General features: G+C 38.3%; 2 protein-coding genes across 3 annotated transcripts; one reads left to right on the top strand and one right to left on the bottom strand.

Annotated features, from left to right (window-relative positions):
- Positions 1 to 3,237: 3,237 nt before the first annotated feature.
- Positions 3,238 to 8,277, top strand: ltb4r (leukotriene B4 receptor). Of its 2 annotated transcripts, XM_085255707.1 has the most exons (4): positions 3,238 to 3,360; positions 4,077 to 4,601; positions 5,280 to 5,547; positions 5,806 to 8,276. In XM_085255707.1, the coding sequence occupies exons 2-4, from the start codon at positions 4,129 to 4,131 to the stop codon at positions 6,181 to 6,183; spliced, it is 1,119 nt and encodes a 372-aa protein (XP_085111833.1). In that variant the 5' UTR covers positions 3,238 to 3,360; positions 4,077 to 4,128; the 3' UTR covers positions 6,184 to 8,276. The 2 variants fall into 2 exon arrangements, with proteins under 2 accessions (XP_085111833.1, XP_085111842.1); XM_085255716.1 differs by lacking the exon at positions 3,238 to 3,360 and having other exon boundaries at positions 4,101 to 4,601; positions 5,806 to 8,277.
- A 191-nt stretch (positions 8,278 to 8,468) lies between these two features.
- LOC146577833 (kelch-like protein 33) lies at positions 8,469 to 18,846 on the bottom strand. Its single transcript, XM_085255649.1, has 7 exons — positions 18,764 to 18,846; positions 17,558 to 18,286; positions 15,419 to 15,861; positions 14,322 to 14,564; positions 13,990 to 14,240; positions 11,088 to 11,258; positions 8,469 to 10,936 (listed from the first exon to the last, which is right to left on the bottom strand). Exons 2-7 carry the CDS (start codon positions 18,204 to 18,206, stop codon positions 10,408 to 10,410), a joined length of 2,286 nt encoding a protein of 761 aa, XP_085111775.1. The 5' UTR covers positions 18,207 to 18,286; positions 18,764 to 18,846; the 3' UTR covers positions 8,469 to 10,407.
- Positions 18,847 to 19,909: the final 1,063 nt, after the last annotated feature.

Here is a 19,909-nt window from a genome sequence, read left to right as displayed (position 1 = left end):
AAACACAGAACAAATACAGTGGGGAAAAAAAGTATTTAGTCAGCCACCGATTGTGCAAGTTCCCCCACTTAAAATGATGACAGAGGTCAGTAATTTGCACCAGAGGTACACTTCAACTGTGAGAGACAGAATGTGAAAAAAAAATCCATGAATTCACATGGTAGGATTTGTAAAGAATTTATTCGTAAATCAGGGTGGAAAATAAGTATTTGGTCACCTCAAACAAGAAAAATCTCTGGCTCTCACAGACCTGTAACGTTTTCTGTAAGAAGCTTTTCTGTCCCCCACTCGTTACCTGTATGAATGGCACCTGTTTGAACTCATCATCTGAATAAAAGACACCTGTCCACAGCCTCAAACAGTCAGACTCCAAACTCCGCCATGGCCAAGACCAAAGAGCTTTCGAAGGACACCAGGAAAAGTATTGTAGACCTGCACCAGACTGGGAAGAGTGAATCTACAATAGGCAAGCAGCTTGGTGTGAAAAAATCAACTGTGGGAGCAATCATCAGAAAATGGAAGACATACAAGACCACTGATAATCTCCCTCGATCTGGGGCTCCACGCAAGATCTCATCCCGTGGGGTCAAAATGATCATGAGAACGGTGAGCAAAGATCCCAGAACCACACGGGGGGACCTGGTGAATGACCTGCAGAGAGCTGGGACCAAAGTAACAAAGGTCACCATCAGTAACACACTACAACGGCAGGGAATCAAATCCCGCAGTGCCAGACGTGTCCCGCTGCTGAAGCCAGTGCATGTCCAGGCCCGTCTGAAGTTTGCCAGAGAGCACATGGATGATACAGCAGAGGATTGGGAGAATGTCATGTGGTCAGATGAAACCAAAGTAGAACTTTTTGGTATAAACTCAACTCGTCGTGTTTGGAGGAAGAAGAATACGGAGTTGCATCCCAAGAACACCATACCTACTGTGAAGCATGGGGGTGGAAACATCATGCTATGGGGCTGTTTTTCTGCCAAGGGGACAGGACGACTGATCCGTGTTAAGGACAGAATGAATGGGGCCATGTATCGTGAGATTTTGAGCCAAAACCTCCTTCCATCAGTGAGAACTTTGAAGATGAAACGAGGCTGGGTCTTCCAACATGACAATGATCCAAAACACACCGCCCGGGCAACAAAGGAGTGGCTCCGTAAGAAGCATTTGAAAGTCCTGGAGTGGCCTAGCCAGTCTCCAGACCTCAACCCCATAGAAAATCTGTGGCGGGAGTTGAAAGTCCGTGTTGCTCGGCGACAGCCCCAAAACATCACTGCTCTCGAGAAGATCTGCATGGAGGAATGGGCCAAAATACCAGCTACTGTGTGTGCAAACCTGGTAAAGACCTATAGTAAACGTTTGACCTCTGTTATTGCCAACAAAGGTTATGTTACAAAGTATTGAGTTGTATTTTTGTTATTGACCAAATACTTATTTTCCACCCTGATTTACGAATAAATTCTTTACAAATCCTACCATGTGGATTCATGGATTTTTTTTTCACATTCTGTATCTCACAGTTGAAGTGTACCTCTGGTGCAAATTACTGACCTCTGTCATCATTTTAGGTGGGGGAACTTGCACAATCGGTGGCTGACTAAATACTTTTTTGCCCCACTGTAATGTTTGTTCAGATGGGTGGATAGGAGAAAGCCTGTTCTTTGTAACAAACAAACAAACAAAAAATTTTTTAAAAAAAATTAGCGAGAATGGTAACAGATTAAGTTTCCAAAGTTGAATCTGAAAAACCAAGATTACTAGAAGTAAACCAAAGTGGAGATGTTTGACCGTAAAGCACAACACTGCATTTGGCAAAACTCAAACTCAAACTGAACAACTCATATCAACTGTGAACTGCAGTGGTGAAGGGGTTTTCATTTAGACTTGCCATCACAAGCCCTGAGGACCTTACACTGATTCACTCAACCATCATCTTTTCTGTACACTAAATTGTTCTAAAGTCAAACGTGAAGCCAGTGTGACCCAAACTTGAATCTGAACAAGTGGCCTTGATGCCTAAGTGGGTAAAGATAAAATGATGAGATCATGATAGAGACAATTTATGTGCTTAACAAGCATCCATTATGTCCAAGCATCTAATATTGCCTTGTCTGTTGCATAAAGTCATAGACACCTTATGCACCTCTGCTACACTCCTCTCACTGTAAAAGTCACTAAAGTAGGAAAATAATTTACGTTGATCACTTGATGTCCATTCAATCTAGCACAGATGATCAGAAAATAGGTGAACAGAAAGACAAGACAAAGTCATAAACAAAGACAGGCATTTGAACTACAGGGAAACCAAATTCATCCGCTTCAAGCCTGTGGTCTCGCTATCAGGATGAAGGATACATAATAAGCAGCAAGCTGCTACTACTCCATGTAGCCAAGGACTGGTGCTGAGTATGCGATTATTCCTTCTGCATTTTCAGTCCTCCCCATCACATGTAATCATTTCATTGATTTTTAATGGGTAAATGTTTATTACACAACTACAGCTTTACACCTCTTGATTCTTTTAAGATTGTAAAATAAATAAATAACAATACAAATTAATCAAAACATGACAAAAGCATGACACATAATACAGGTCATTGTGTAGCTGGATATGTCCTGTTCTCCTAAATAACTTAAGACATTTGGATTATGTGGTAAGAGTTGTTGTAAAGGTCTGCCAAAAAGTCTGTTGCAAGAGAAATTGTACAATACACAACTGTGACTTAAAATCGTGTATCAACAAGACACTGAAGGTTTACTGGAATACCCCTCCGTCACGCACCCCACTTAGTCACACTTCTGATTTCTCTTCTTTCACAAAAAACACATCATCAATTTCACAATATATTAGGGTACTCTGGCTTTTTCCTTCTTTTTTATTTCCTTATTTATTTTTAGTTACAGTGAGTTGCTAAATGAATATGTCAATAAACTATGTAAAATTACATAAAAGCTTTACTGTTAGCATTTCATTAACTTTATTCAAGTCTGTTTTCTGAAAGGATGGAGGGCAAACACTGCTCCACAATAGGCAGCAGATGTCATGTCAATATTTCCCATAAAGCGTACCAGTAACACAGCACAGTGCACCAATAAGAATACAGTAACAAAGTGAGAAGTGTAGGAGGAACAGCAGCTACCTCGCAACAGAGTGAGCACAAAGCTGGCTTCCTGTGGTCATTGATTTCCTCTCACATGACACTTCTTACTCAATATATTAAAAAACCTGTTTTCCTCCTCGCACAAGATCTTCAGAGTTAAGAAGGGAACTCTGGAGGTTAGGTGTGAGGTGTTACACAGAGGGATATTATTTTTTTGCTTTTACTTTTCTGATTTTAAGAGAGACACCACCATTTGAAGGTAAGCATGAGAGTTTGATATGCCAAGATTCCCAGCCACTAGATATCACAGAGTTTGGCAAATTCATTGTTTTCTAATAAAATCTTAATATGGATGTAAAGAGTAACAGAAATCTCAACAGGTTTCCCAGATTATTTATTTAGTCATTGTTACACATTCATTTCTAGATTGCCATTTTTATTGCTGCTCTTAGGTTTTGATTTGTAACAGAGGAGTTGCAGCTTTCTGTGGAGCACACAGATGTCTGTGTAGCTTCTCAGTGATCTGAACTGGACTTCTTTAATTGCCCAGATGTTTCAGCGTGGTTCAAAAAATAAGTGCATATTGAGTATTTGTTTTCTGTGTTGTCGTGTGCTATGTGTCCAATTTTTCCAATAACCGAAAGTGATTAAACACATATTGTTATCCTTCATAAGATTTGTACATTCATATATTTACTAATGATAAAGTTAGGCCTTTGAGAGCAAGAAAGACTCGACTAGACTAGAACATTTCAGCACATTTTGATGTTCAACATCTCTGGAACTTGTCAAATAATTTCATTTGGTTAAATAAATGTTTGCTCATTCAAAGCAGCTCTGGTGTACACACTTTTCTTGTGTTAGATGCAGTTGTGGAAATCAAAATGTTGTGCAATATTTTAAGCACAGATACAGAGTGTACTCACAAATCTTAACGCAACATATCCTGTTTCCTGCCTCTCTATTATTTTTAAGGTTAAGTCAAGTTCACAGCTTTTGGAACTAAACATCTTCAGAAGCTTTCTCAATGGCATCCAACACAAACTCCACCACCTCCACTGCCCCTCAGATGATCTCTGCTCAGATTGGTATTGGCATCTTGACCCTGGCATTTGTACTGGGTTTTCCGGGGAACCTGTTCGTGGTTTGGTCAGTGGTCTGCCGTGTAAAGAAGCGCTCAGTGACATGTTTGTTGGTGTTGAATCTGGCTGTTGCGGATGCTCTTGTCCTGCTCAGTGCACCTTTTTTCCTGAGATACCTGGCTGGAGGCCGAGGCTGGGAGTTTGGCTCAGCAGCATGCAAGCTGATGCATTACCTATCAAATGTGAACATGTACGTGTCCATCTACCTTATTTGTCTGATGAGCATGGACCGTTGCCTTGCTGTCACAAGGCCTTTTGTTTCCCAGAAAATAAGAACTAAGCGCTCCCTGCTGTTTCTCCTGCTGGGAGTCTGGATATTAGCATTCCTGCTGTCACTGCCGATGCCTTTCTATCGCAGGTGAGACCAAAGGTTTTTTTCACATTCAAAGCAATTGTGTATTAATGTGTTTACTGCTGCGGATCAGTGAAGGAAAGTGAACTGATCTTAATGGATATCTGCTCCCATTAGCTTCATGTGGATAATGTAGTTTTTTCCTTTTTTCATATAAAACATATAAAGATAACCTTTTTGTAGTGTATCTCAACTACTCCACTTAGAGACAACACTACTGGAAAGTAATACACCTATAATAACACGCAATAAAGAAAAAAAAAGAAATTTTGATTTTTAATATCTCCTGCAGATAAATCTTTTCAACAATTCATTTCTAAATTTTCTAAAATATTTATTTTTTCAATCTTTTCATATCTAATTTATGATATATATATATATATATTTCATATATTTTTTCACTTTTTTTAGTGTTTTCTTTTAAAATTATTATTTTATTATTACTGTAAGGGCGTATTGAGTAAACTGTAAAACAGATTTGACTGTAGTCTAACATCTAACCCAAACTACTTTAAAAAGGTCCTACAAATTTATGCCTGTACTCAAACTGTCACAGTTCTTTTTATTTTGCTTTGTTGTCGACTCATAGTTTAGTTCCTACATGCACACAGAGTCATGTCTCTCATTTTCCTACGTAGTATCTTTTGGTGAATTCATAATCTTTTCCCTTTAATTCTCTGACAGTGTTCTCAAGAGTCCCAAAAACAACATGAGCGGTTGTGTGCTTTACCACTGGGGGAGTGTGGCTCATCCTGTTTTCCAGTACATTTTTGAGACCATTATGGGATGCCTGATGCCCTTCACTCTCATCAACACCTGCTACTCCTCTGTCATCTGCCGCCTGCGAAGTGCCATGTTCCAACGTAAAGGACAAAGCAGTCGCCTGATTCTGCTCATCATCTCGGCTTTTGCAGTCTTTTGGCTCCCCTACCACATTGTCAACATCATAGAGGTGTGTTATCTATTTAACGCTGGGTTGACAGCATCAAAACTCTCTCTTACTGTAAGACCCAGACGTAAACACTTCAGGCATATGTTGCACTTCTCCAGTTACTCTAGCAAAACTTTTGTCATGCTACCACAGGAGTGACATTAATAGCTCTGACTGATAACGGAATAAATTCATAAACAATTTACTTTCTTTTTGTGTGTTATTTTGTTTTGTTTTCCCCCAATAATATTTACGCCTCTTTTCTTCTTCCTCATTCAGGTGATTGGTTTATTGATGGGAAGTGAGACAGTGAGCCGTGCTGCTAAAACAGCCCGTCCAAACGTTACAGCCTTTGCCTACTTCAGCAGTGCTGTCAACCCCATCCTCTATGTGTTTGCAGGCAGCTCACACATCCGCCAGGCTGGGTTTAGCTTCATGGGCAAGCTCTTTGAGGGCACCAATTCAGAGAGCAGGACCACATCTTTTTCCCGTAGCGGCCGCAGCAGCTCTTCACCAGATGAGAGCTCTGTCCTGCACACACTCTCTGTCAAAATGGGGAAGCCTTTCAAAAGCAAGAACAGAGGCGAGAGCAGGAGTGCAGTGGAGCAGGAGATTGATGCGCCTGAACTAAAGACTCTGGCCACCTTTGAGCAGTAACTGTAGCATTTAAAATAATGTGAATTGAGTTGACCCAAACTCGCATATACTAACAATGTAAGCTAACTGGAGTAGTCCAGAAAGTAAATACTGTAAATATAATATTTTTGTATTGCTGAAGCAAATCATTGCAGAGTATCATATATTTTTTGCATGTATGTCTGTGTGTGTGTATTCATATTCTATCCAGTTGTACAGAAATGGACAATTTAATCAGTATTTTTGATGTAATTTTTAATTCTAATCAGAATTTTTCTATAGCGCACAACACACAGTCTGACTGTGAGCTCAAATTCAGTTTGTTAAAAAAATGAAAGTTTCTTAATGTTTGCCAATCTCTTATTGTGCAAACATGGCTTGTTTAATATGTGAGACTGTACTGGTTGCTTTGTTGGACAAACAGAACATTGCATCAAAAACATGTCACGAAAGCATCCTTTTTTGTCACGGTTTCGTGCATTGCTGCCTTCTCTTTCACAACATCTAACTGACCTGCATTACAACACTGTATGTGGTTATTATGCTGTTGAGCTACCACCAAAAGTCCCAATAAAATAGGTGAGCAAAAAACAAAAAGTGCTCACCTTTGCAGGAAACGAGTTGCAGTCATAGTGACGTTAAAGAGTGACACATCAGTGGTTACCGCCATTGTAGGATCCTGGAAACACAAAACTGTTTACTGTTACTCAACTGGTAACTTATGTAGGGCCTTCAAATAATGTCAAACAGACTGTTTTTGTCCTCTAACTGTACGGTTCTGTTACGACTGATTCATTTTCCTTTATTAATAATCATTTCTCTCTGAGTAAAAACATATAGGTGACAAGTTTGAACTGAAATATATTTGAATTGTGCTGTAGATTTTGTTCAGACTGCTCAGGAGCATGATTATTTTTATGATTTTACATATGGGCTATACAATTCTGATTGAAAACCAAGAAAGCAAGCATTTCTTTCTTGGGTAGTGAGGTTGTATTTTTACTCAGTTGTATATAGCATTCGTATTCTATTTTTATCTTATTGTATATTTTTATTCTATTTTATTCTACTGTATATAGTATATTATTTTATTCTATTCTGTACAGCTGTGTACTGTATTTATTCTTATTGTATTCTAATTTTTGCGTCATAACTTTTGCACTGTCCACTTCCTGCTGTGACAAAACAAATTTCCCACGTGTGGGACTAATAAAGGTTATCTTATCTTATCTTATCTTATCTTAAATCCTTCTATAAAGCAAACATATATATAAAGTAAGAGCAAAAATATGCATAATATGAATGTGAATAATAGAAACGAACACATTTTCTATATGTATTACAAAGATGTTTGGGTCCTTACTTAAAAAAGTAGCAGTTTTAAACACTTGCTATGTTGAGTTAGAGTATGTTGTTTCCTGTTCACCCTGAGCACCTGTACTTGATTGCAGCAGTACAGTTACAGGAAAAGAAAAAAAAATGGTCGCATGAACTTAATCCAGAGTAGTATAGGAAATGAGTTTCACTTAGATTTAAAAAATGTACACAACAACAGTGCAAACTGGATTAACTCAGAAAATCTGATTCTGAAAGGTATTTTATAAGACAATAAAGAACACTTGCTGGTGCTGGGTTCGACTTCCCAAAGGTGCTCTAATGGATTGTGATCTGATGACCGTGAAGGCCACTTGAGTACAGTAAACTGTTTGTGGTGTTCAATAAACCAGTTTGAGATGTTTTGAGCTTCGTGATGTGCTGAAAGCAACCACCAGAAGACAGTAACACTCTGATCATAAAGAGATAGAAATGGTCAGCAACAATATTTAGGTTTAGAAGACGCACACTTGCGATTAAGGGGCCCAAAGTGTGTGGAGGAAATTACATGACTATCACCAGCAGCCTAAACCACTAAGACATGGATCTGTGCTGTTTTGTTGCTGCCAAGTTCTGACCCTGCTATGCGAATGCTCCAGGAGAAACGTTCCCCACTTTTGTTGACCTATGTGATCTTGAACTTACAATGTAAAAGCGGCTTGAGGCAACTGTTGTTGTGATTTGGTTCTGTATAAATAAAATGTAATTAAATTAAATTGTAGCTTCAATTGTGATTTTGTACAATAAAACAAAAACAAATAGTCACATCACACTGGGAAACTGTTTAAATGGAAAATGCCTTGACTACATGTACTTTTCTTTTTGTTGCTGTTATCTTATTTTTTTTTCTTCTTCATTACTAGGTCAATATTCACTTATGACTAAGCTGAAACATAGAATTCAGGTCACAGCGGTGTTCAGTAATACCACTTTAATTCACTTCAAAGACGACAAAAACACAGAAACCTCCTTTTTGCAAATGTGCATGCCTCAAACAGTGCATTTCCAGATGCAAAAAAACAGCTTGCGATACAGAAAATTTATCAGTAGTAAACAGAAAATAAGCATGAAAAGAAAACAACAGTCAAAGATAGCATGATTAGAACAGACTACAAAGAAATGGAGCTATTCATTGTTTATTTTTGCAACCTAATTCTGTTACTCAAGCTGGGAAGCTGCGTATGAAGAAGACGTGTGAAACATCAGATAAATAGGCCAATTCTGTATCACAATGCAGAAGACTGACTGTTCTGTGACCTCATTTAGTGTAATTTGGACTATTGAAATTTTAATGTAGTTAGCATTTTAACTAAAATGTCAAGTTACTTTTGGATGTCTGTTTTTTATGTGTATTTTTAACATTTGAATGAAAGTTAAAGATTAAAATGTCATTAATCCCATTAAACTGAACTTAAATAGAAAACACATTTGAAATAGCGCCTGTCCACAATTGTGCAGGATTCTGCATAATATACAGTCATTAGAAATGGGAGACAAAACTCTCTGCAAACTGACTGAATTAGTTGGGTACAACAGTAAATTGACTTGAATATTTCATTGCATCTTTAGGCGGAGGTGGAGCACAGACATCTGGACCATATACAGATGCATTCTCTGTGATCTTAATTCCTTTGTTGAGTCATTTCTCTTGTACATGTTACGGCCTTAGCAGGGCCTGCTGTGATTTTGACCTGTATGGGTGTGTCCTACCATCACAAGTGGGGGCTCATCTGGGCCTCAGATCAATATGTTAAAAAGCATTACATTAAATTAGAATTAGTTTATACATGTGCAATGCCACAACATTTTTATTAGTCTTCTTGTGATGTTATTAAACAGAAAAGTTAGTGCATTCATATACTACAGTATACTTTGATATGACATGTATTAATACCTCAAAATATTTGCAAAAGCATACAAAAATATGTTAGTGTGCTTGTGCTGCCAGAGGGTGTTTGATTCAAACTAGCAAAAGGTAAATAATCACATCCATTGCCTACAAACATTTGTTTTTATTTGTGTGTCTGTGTATTTTAAATGAAGCAGTGTCACTGTGGTATTTGAAAATGCGTTTTCATGCACCTAAAATGCACTGGCTGCTACTTTATGGCAGCATTGATAAGCTTTCTGTTGAAACTGCTCAAGATACAAAATGATTACTTGGAAAACTAGTTTATTGAGCTCAGATTCACATCTAATCTGAGCTCAACTCCACGTGTTTTGCTCTCGCATTTTCTCTCTTGACTCATTAGTTTCAATGATTCATTTTATGGTGTTAGGTTATGCAAGGACATTTTCAGATAGTGTAAATGGCAAATGGAAGGGTTCTTATATAGCACTTTTCTACTGTAACTGAGCACTCTAAGCTTAGATAGAAAGCACTTTACACAACTTGCCTCATACAAGCAACTTTTTTTCGATGGTTTTTCTATGCAAGTGCTTTCTAGCAAACATAAACACCCATTCATGGAGAGAACAATGTTTAGAGTTAACAGTTAGTATCTTGTACAAAGATACTTGGCATGCTGGAGCAGCCAGAGATCGAACCACCAACCTTCTGATTACTTCTACCAGTTAAGCTAGCGCAAACCTGTGTCAGAATTTTAAAAAAACTGACAAAAGGCAAAAAAAAATATCTGATGGGCTTCAAGAGCCTTTATGGTTCATGGAAGGAATTAGTATCAAAATCTGCTTGACTTGACTAATGTGGTCCACACCTAACCTATTGTCTGCTTGCAAATGTAATCATTGTTGGATCAGTTTAAATTGTTCTACTGTGCAATAGTCTGTTATCAGACTCCTGAGTTTCAAGAGCAGATTTGCATGTAACACTCTGAACCACTACAGAGAATCAACTACTACTTAAAGATTTTATTGATGATTAACCACGTCTGGGCACGGCAGTGAACAAGCTGCCAGATCAGTATATGGGTAGGGCATAGCACCCAGGTTTTCCCAACATTGCTCTTTGGGGTTATAGCAATGCACCCACTTGGTATCCCTTGCTGTGTTTGCTGAAGACCCTCCTACTACATACAATTTACCATCAAGTACAGTTCCTCCTGGTGATAGATGAGCTCGAGGCAGAGTGGGAAACGAGGACCAGGAGTCCTGAGTAGGGTCATACAGCTCACACAAGAGCTGATCTCCAAAGCCTATCCAGAGAGGCTGTAGCCCTCCAGCTACTACCAACCGCCTTCCTAAAGCTAACATTGTATGGCCTGCACGTCCTGCTCCCACGCTCATGGGTGATCTGGGAAAACAGCCACGGGAGGGATGGTAGCGCCACATAGATGAGAGGCAATGGTGATGGGAGTCAGAACCACCAGAAATATAGATCTGCCCATCCAGAACAGCTGCAGCATGGCCACAAACAGCTGTGTCCAGAGGGTGAGCCAGCCTGCAGGGGGGGGGGGGAGTTAGTCCCATTAAGATAGACACAGAACTCTTAAACTAACCTTTTTATAGTGCTTCAAATACATTCTTCCTACAAGAGCTCAAGATATAAGATATCAATGAATATAAAAAAAGCCATAACTTAATGTATTCACCTCCAGGTGTTCTCCTCAGGACTGTAACATTCCACAGCATCGTGGTATTGATGGTCATTGCGATTTCCCCCAAGAGCAAAAACCTTCCCATCTAGGCACAGTGCGGAGAAGTAGTCCCGTTGATGCAACATATCAGGGAGCTGTTCCCATTTGCACTGTGTCAGGTCAAACCTAAGGGAAATGGGATTGTGCTTGTCAGTTAGGACTGAGCCAGCTGATACTAATTTGCACTAAGTAGCAGGATTGCTTTCTGATTGCCAGAGATGGAAAAAGTACAGATATTCTGTACTTAGAAATTAGATAGATACTAACTGCCACAGTCCTGGGTCGGTGACCCGGTGTTTTGAGTTTTGCATTCTTATTGAACTTCGATTTTGTCTCTGTCTCCCCTGTCAGCTGTATCCCCTTGTCAAGTCCGCATCTATGTGATATGTTTCCTGTTTTACTTTGTCTGTGTCTCATGTCAGTGGGTCTAGTTTGGCCTCCCCTGTTCTTGTTGTGTTTGATTACTCCCAGCTGTGTATTTTAGCCCTGTGTTTCACTCAGTGGGTGTCGTGTTGTCCCCTCATACTGTGTGTGTTTCCCTCCGTGCTCCTCGTCCCTAGTCTCTTGCCTCCAGGTTTCTTAGCGTTTAGTTTTAGTCTCTAATGTTGGTTTGTTTTTGGAGTTCTGTCCTGTAACTGCAATAAAGCAGCCTCTTTGAGTTTACTCCTCTGAGTGTCCTGCATTTTGGGTCCTACGTCCTGCTTGCCACAGCCGTTTCATGACACTAACAAATACGCCAGTAAAATTTGAAGTAATGAATCAACCTCTTTATTCTAGTAATAAAAGGGGGAAAGTATAGGCTATGAAATGTACTCAAAGTAGGAAAATACAGCAAAAGTCATTTCTTATAGGAAAATTCTACCATCTGATTTTATGCAAAGGCAACTGAACCATATTAAAACTGTAATAAAATAATATTAGTACAAGAGAATGTAACTATTATTCAAATCTAAACTCAAATTAATGTACTCATGTTTAATTTGTAATGTATGACACCAGCAGAAAGAAAGTAAAAAAAATAACTATTTTTTCTGTTGCCTTCATTGTACATGTACTTTCCCTCCACACCTACACAGGAACATAGTACAATCATTACAATCAGGGGTAAAATTGAGATCTAGCATGTGGGGTAACCACAGTTTGCGGTGTAGTAGCTCAGCATGGGGAAAAGAATCGCAATGCACAAGAGGTTTTAAGAGGACAACACACAAATTAAAAGGAAATTGGGGCGGGGCAAGACAGCAGTTTCACAAGATATCTTGACCTATTTCTATTTCCTATACTGACACTATACTGTATATTACCTTTATACAAGACTCTATAAAGCTGGTATAATGGTGTAATTCAGTGACTTAATCTAAGCATTATCAGTGTAAATACAAATTAGTCTACTACACTTGATGTAACCTAATACCGACCAGCCCCTGTGCACCAATAAAAATAAAGTGAATTCATAATAAATTCCCCACATTGCTGGAAACTAACCCATTTACTGTGGACAACACCACCCAGTATTTTCATGCAACATTTGCATAACACAAAGTAACTATAGCTTAGTTTGTTTTGCAGGACATTTTGCAATATAAAAATACAAGATCTATTAAAGCAAATCTTCTATAGATCCAGTATGTGATTTGAAATTAATATTGCTTCAGTGTCCTTCTTTTCTGTATTGCCAGCTAAATGCTCTGAAGTATTGAAGCCACAACAACACACCTGCACTCCTTCCTGCCCACTTTGAGTTCCCAGCATAAATGCTATGTTATACCACTGAACCTAAAGTAACCAGCCTGAGTAGAAAGTAAAGTTCCTCATTATTACACAACCTAATTTATGAAAATCTGTGGTTTCTTGCATGTATGGATCAGATGGCTTGTTATTGACATCTGGTGAGAATTTCATCTCAATGGTAACGTGTAAAATACTTATTTTACCCACTCTCATGGTGCTGCATATATTCCATAGAAATTTTGGTTCACTGTGACATGATAGCGATAGTACTGAGGTAGGCCGTGATGTTTAAACAATGCCCAAAGTGTGGAAAGAAATGTCAATCGTACCATTACACCACCCCTACTACCTGGCCAGCTTGCAATGGACAATTAGGTCTGCAGAATGGATCATAGGCACTGATTTTCCCTCTATTCAGATCCTTTGAAGGTCCAGGGTTATATAATGGGCAGAAAACATCTTTGCAGAGCGCTCACATCCCTGAAGAACATTTATGCCCCTAGACTTCCCTCACTCTGATGAAATAATCCACTCATATCATGCAGTCATGTGCATATTGCACTACTCAGTTTTGCACTATAGTTTGTGTAATTTCTAATTTCTAACTTGTTTTTTCCCCACTTTTTATCTCTCTCTCTCGCTTTAAACTTGGGCAATTAACAGTGATTCTGATTCAATACAGATCTGCCCAGACAACTGGACCTCACTGGATATTTCCTTTTTTGGGGGATCTTTTCTGTAAACTCTAGATGTGAATGTGCAGGAAAATCCCACTAGATCAGAAGGTTCTGAGAGTAAAAGACATGTAGTTGTAGTTACAGATTAAAAAGCTACATTTAACTAAATTTACACAGCAGTTACGCAAACATGCACACACATTTCTGCAATTCATTCAAGGAGGAAGTTGCATAATGTATCAGTTCAGGGTTTGTGTGAGTCCCTTTAAAAAAAATCTCTTCTGCCAATGACTGTGCTGTTGATGAGCTCTGAACTCAAACAAAGCTGTTAATATCTTGACAGTTTATATATCAAGCACGTGTACAACGTACAAGAAGAACTCTTTTCCAAAATCAACCACAAACACCTCTGATGTCTGTATGACATCTGTGACCCACACAACACTAACCTCACTGCTGACTTGAGGATGTCCAGTGCTCCATAGTATTTGCGTCCTCCCAACACATACAGTTTGTTGTTCAAGAGACAGACACAGTGTCTGAATCGCGCAGGTTCAGGAAACTTTGCAAATGGTTTCCATTCTATGCTCCTTCTTAAACCGGGCCCACGGTGGAACTGTTGAGCAAACCACAGGGTCTGGCTGGGAACCCTCTTCATGAATTCATCATCAACAGTGTCCCCACCTACCAAAACCAGGACCTAAAGAAAAGTGGTAATATTGCTTAAACAGACATAGCTTTAATTGAATTCCAAACATCAGTGAAGTAAAAGAGTATCAACCTGGTTTTTGGTGCGAGGATGATATTTAGGCCCTCTGTAATCCCCTTCAATGAGACTTTGGAGGGCTACCAGTGTTTTCCTTGCACCAGGGCTCCTGAGTAAGATGCTGCAACTAAGGGCCTCCTGAAGTTCAGCATAGCTGAAGAGTGTGATCCGAACATGACGGAGCAGGCTGGACAGGCATTGGAGTCTCTCTTTAGGGTTGTCCTCCACCCAGCTCACTACTGCCTTGAACACCACAATCTAATTATAAAGAAGAGAAATGCTTTAGAAATATTATTTTACAAAATAAACAATAAATTGCATAAATAGCCTGTGATTACTACTCCAAGTGTCCTTAAGAAAGTCATGGAGAAAATCTATTCATTTTAAATTTGAGATAATAATTTATATTTTTTTCACATATACAAACGGAATATTTTCAGTTACAACTACTGAATGCTGCACTTTGGATGGTGTACAATTGTGAGCAATGTCACCTACACAACATTTTGTGAGCAATACATTAGGCTAATTGTATTTTCTCTTCCATTTGTAAATACAAAGAATTAATATTTTAATGGTCAAACTTTGCAGTTATAAAGTATGTAAAGACCCCCAAAACAGCACTGAATATAAATGTGTCTTATTTCAATTTTTTGTTCTTTTATATAAGGCTGTTGAACTGTAAGCAGAAGTAACACATTAGTTGTGAAGCTAAAAGCCTATAAGCTGCTGCATGTTTCTGGTTCTGCCACAGGTTTCATCCTTTTAAAAAGACGTTTTTCTCCAAGCACTTGCTCAAAGTAGACCGTTTCATTGTTGTTATCTCCCTTTTGTTATTACTATAACAGGATCTTTACCTTACAGTATAAATTGCTTTGAAGTGATTGTTACTGTGATTTTATGCTATATAAATAAAAATGAAATGAATTACAAACCCATTGCATTGCACATGGATAACAGCTGTTATCCCTGGCATTACCTTGGGAACAGATAAAATGATTGAGAAATTTAAAAAAAAAAGTTAGATATGATAGACGAAAGGAGGAACACGTGATGAGAAATTTAAGCTAAACACAAAAAGAATGACTGACCACCAGAAATAAAAATACTACCTCACTCTCTACAGACAAGGAGTCCTTCTTAAGAAGCTTGTCAAGGAGGTGAAAGGGAATATCCTTGAACTTTTCCCCATAAGAGACGCACTGGAAGTGGGCTGCAATATACTCCTCGGCTGCCTGCCCTAGCTGGACCAGCCCGTAGGTCTCAGCCAGGACCAGCACATCTAGACATGTGCTTTCATCCATTCTGTCCTGCAGGAACTCAATGCACAGCGACAGCGCCCCCTCCAGCTGGAACTGAAGCATGGCATCTGTAAGCTCCCAAATCCGACTCCAGTTCAGTCTGAGCTGACCGGTGTAGATGAAATAGAGCATGGATTCAATCACCCAAGACGACACACCTCGCAGGCACACCACTTCCTGGCAAGACTCCCGTAACCCTCCGCACAGCAATGCCCGGAAATAGTCCCCAGCTGCTGCTAACACCACACGATGTGCTGAGAAAAGTCAGGAGATGATAAAAAGTCACAGAGAAAGATGCGGATAAAGTAGAAAAAGACACAAGGTAAGAAAACGTTTCTAACTCCACCTAGTGTTAGCATACTGGAAATGCATTTCCAGTTTACTTTCTCCTTCAAAACAACAGCGGGTGATCATTTTGTGTTTATGTCATGCTTTTTTTTTGTCTTTAATTTTTCTTTTTACAGCAGCACATGTCTGGTCAGCATGTGTCACCAAGAAATTACACATTTTTAACATTAAAAAAAAATTCCTATATTAGTAAATGACATGATTTTGTGTATATATTTACTTTGTGTTGACATTATTGACATTCCATTTCTCTTACCTGCATAAACAACAGCTGACTGTCACACTATGAACTATTCTGGGAAAAGGATTCTAGGAAATCTACAAGTTTGTGGAGGAGCGTGTAGTACAGTCACCCTTTCTGTGAATGTGATTATCATGAGTAAAATAGTTGCACACCAGCTACAGTTGTGGTCAGAATTTTACACACATTCATCATGTACATAAATGTCATAGCAATTTAGGACTTTTATATGATTTATTTGAACTGTTCTTTTTCCAGGGTGGAACAATTGTGCAGCATGCGTCTTTAGTGACTCAAGGAAAAAAGAACTTGATGCACAAGTTTGAATTTATTTTAGATTTATTTTGGATATAATACAACAGTACAATATACTGTGTTGTATACTGTTCAGATATACATTTCAGAGTGTACAGATAATGCCACTGCTTTCAGAACAACTACACTGACTGACTACTACAGTTAATAGATTTTACATACAAAACATACATTCATCTTCATACACAATATACTTTTTGTACACATACAACACCCCATGTTATATGCTATAAAACAGTACGTTTGAGTAATGCTTTAAATGGAGTCTTGTAACCTAAAGCCCTGAGCTCAACCCTACTGAAAATAATTAAAGCCAGGTATCAAACCAACTAATTTGATTGAAGTCTACCACTTCTGTTGAGAAGAGTAGTCAAATATCCAAAAAGAATTAAGCCAGAAACATAAAAGAAAATCCAAAATCATTTAATTTAATTCATGACAGACATATGATATACAATGATTCCACTCTGGGAAAAGATCAGTTGAAAGAAATCATTAAAAACTCCCAAATTATCATGACATGCAAACCCATAATGAGTTCATGGAAACGTTTGACCACAATTGTATGAAATGTGACCAGATCTAAGAACAGTATTTGTTTCTCTTTTAGTGATCACAATAAAAATGAAGGGCAGTATGCATTTGCAGATCTGAAATAAATGCTTTGGGAATTTTCTTGTAACTATTTATTTAAAACAATCTAAATCTTTTCAAAGCACTATAATTGAAAACTGTTTAAAAGAAAAACTTTAATGCCAGTATGAACGTATGGAACTTAAATTGAAAAGTAACATACTCTAGTTTCTGGGGATTTTCCTTTTCAGCATGTGACTAAAAGCAGTCCCAGCTCTAATTCTAATTCTAGATGTGTCATTGTTGGGTGTTAAGAGATTAAACCTTGTTCGGGTCATATTACCCTACATCATAATCTCAAAGGCTACACTGGTCAGCTAGTGGACATTCCTCATAGATTACTTTTCATTTGTTACCACTGTAAAGTCATGTAAAGTCATATATGATCCCATATATGAGTGTTTGGGCCTCACCTGAATATTTCTCTCCAGTCTCTGCTTGTATTGTGACATCACATCCTTCTCCTCTCTTCCACATGTCTCTGATGATAGCCAAGCTCTTCTCTCTCTCTTTTGCAGCAGAAGTTTTGATCTTTGATATGCAACTTTCTTTCAGCCTCTCCATCTGGAGACATTGAGAAGCATTTAAAACCTCCTCAATTACCCGCTCTTTACTCAAGTCCATGGCCACATGTCCACAATATGCAAACTCCATGATAGCCCTTAACCCAACTGGTGTCAAACATTGTGCAATTTCTCCCACTCCAAGCCCTGGCATTTCTTTTGAACCTAAAAATGCATTTGGGGTTTGACTGATAGCTGCTAGAACAAGCCGGTGAGCTTGGAAGGATTTTCCTTGAACGATAAAGGTGCAGTCCAGGAGTAATTCTTCCTTGCAAAGGTTGTGTAAGTGAGTGAAGAGTCTGTCTGAGTGTGAAGAGAAGTTGTAAGAGATAAGATCAGAATTCTCTGAGAGACATGAAGAAAGGCCGTGAGGAGTTTCTTGAGCTTTAGAGTCTGGTATATGCTTTGGTGTTTGAAGAATAGTTTTTGAGCTTTCTTTTATGCCACTATTGTCCACATGTGTTGCACTTTCTCTTCCGCTTGCTCCACTTCCTCTCATAATGTCTTGCTGTGTGCACTGTCACCTTATAGACTTGCTTGTGTCAGAGCAGACCGCCAGATGTTTACATTCAACGTGCACTGTACAAAGAGAGAAAAGGCAGAACAGCGAGAGTCAGGATAAGTCAGTAATAAAGACACTAGAAAAGTGTGACTACTCTATTCCTGGAAATGCCACTGTACTTATTCACTTTAACATTAGACATGAATCAATTGTCCTCATGACCTCTGAAGTGTCTTTTACGCAAAGAAAACACAACCTAGCCTAAAAAAAGTGTGTCAATATTGTCATCATGACAAACTTTTAAGTTCAGGAGGCCACTTATTAGCAATGCTGTAATACACGAATGTGTCAAGACACAAACATCTGTCTGTTGCACCTGTTCACAGAGTTACAGTTCATTTTGACAGTAAACGTCCTCGTAAGAACAATTTCCCACGAGATATTAGAAATACCAGCAGCATACGACTTATTGTAATTTTGTACTAAGACGAGTCTTGCTTGATTACAATTGGTTAATATCTTATTTTAGATTAAGACTCTGCATAGGCACCTACCTTGCTTTTCCTTTAGCAGTGTGGGTGGAACAAGTGACTTTGACCAGTGGCATTGTGAGCATGTGGGGCGCACAAGGCACTAGAGCAGGTTTAATTATAGCATGGCACTGACACTATAAAGACTACACTACAAGAAGTTTCCAGTACGCTCAGGAACTGCCTGCTTAAAAAAGTTCAACATGAAGTGAAGTATTTTGAAGTATTACATGAAGGGACTGAAGGTGAAAACGAAGACTGAGAAGATAGTATTGCCCAAATACCTCAAATAACAACAATAACACAGCCATTACTGCTGTGTCTAAAGTCTGACAAAGCATTAATGAGTATAAATAAAACACTCTCTCACTATGTCCCGCGTACGTTTTTTAAATTGTGCTCAAAGTAACATCAGGAAAATCTATTAACCCAAAAAACAATAATATTTGTTTCATTATGTGTTTAATTCAGTTTTTAACATCCATGTTGAAAAGTTGTTACACAACAGAACGAGAGAGAAGAAGAGTTCCTGAAAACGTTTTTAGTGCAGTCATTGTGAAAGTTCCTTCCTGTGCATTATTGACACTGATAGCTGATGACAAGCATGTAGGCTGAGTCACAGATCAGCTGTGTTACTCATCTTGAAACGTATTAACTTTGTTATGTTAGTTCTACAGTTATTATTTTAAATAACAGTTATTTATAACTTTTTTGCAAACAAAAATAAAATCAGGTTTTCAGCTCTTTGTTTTTGGAGATAAAGATTTTTATTGGAAATAAAAAAATGTATTTCCTGTAGAAAATATCATTGGTAGGGTACTTTGTTACCTAATGTTTTTGCTTTTTTTTTTTTTTTTAATTCTTTCTTTTTTCTCTACTTCTGATTAGATAAAAGCGAGAAGATCATTCAAAAAGTATTCTATGACACATATTTCCATTTTAAAAATATTTTCATCTTTAGTTGCTTCAGCAGAACCCAATTACTCTCCTGTTACTCCACACTCTGCTTCTGCCTGAAACTCAGGTTTCTTATGCTGTATAACCAAGTGTTTTCTAAGAGCACAGGTACTAGAACCTGATATTGAAAACGGATAACAGTAGAGGTTAAGGTATTGAGAAGTATTGGAAAAACAAATATTATTATAATAACAACAATCTGTTCATTTTTAT

The sequence above is a fragment of the Mchenga conophoros genome, linkage group LG3, assembly GCF_057382185.1.
Source record: "Mchenga conophoros isolate Kocher_MC1m ecotype Shallow Benthic linkage group LG3, M_conophoros_male_GT1.1, whole genome shotgun sequence".
NCBI classification, from domain to species: Eukaryota; Metazoa; Chordata; class Actinopteri; order Cichliformes; family Cichlidae; genus Mchenga; species Mchenga conophoros.
Note: the sequence above shows the minus strand (reverse complement) of the source record. Positions and strands in the feature narration are given on the sequence as shown.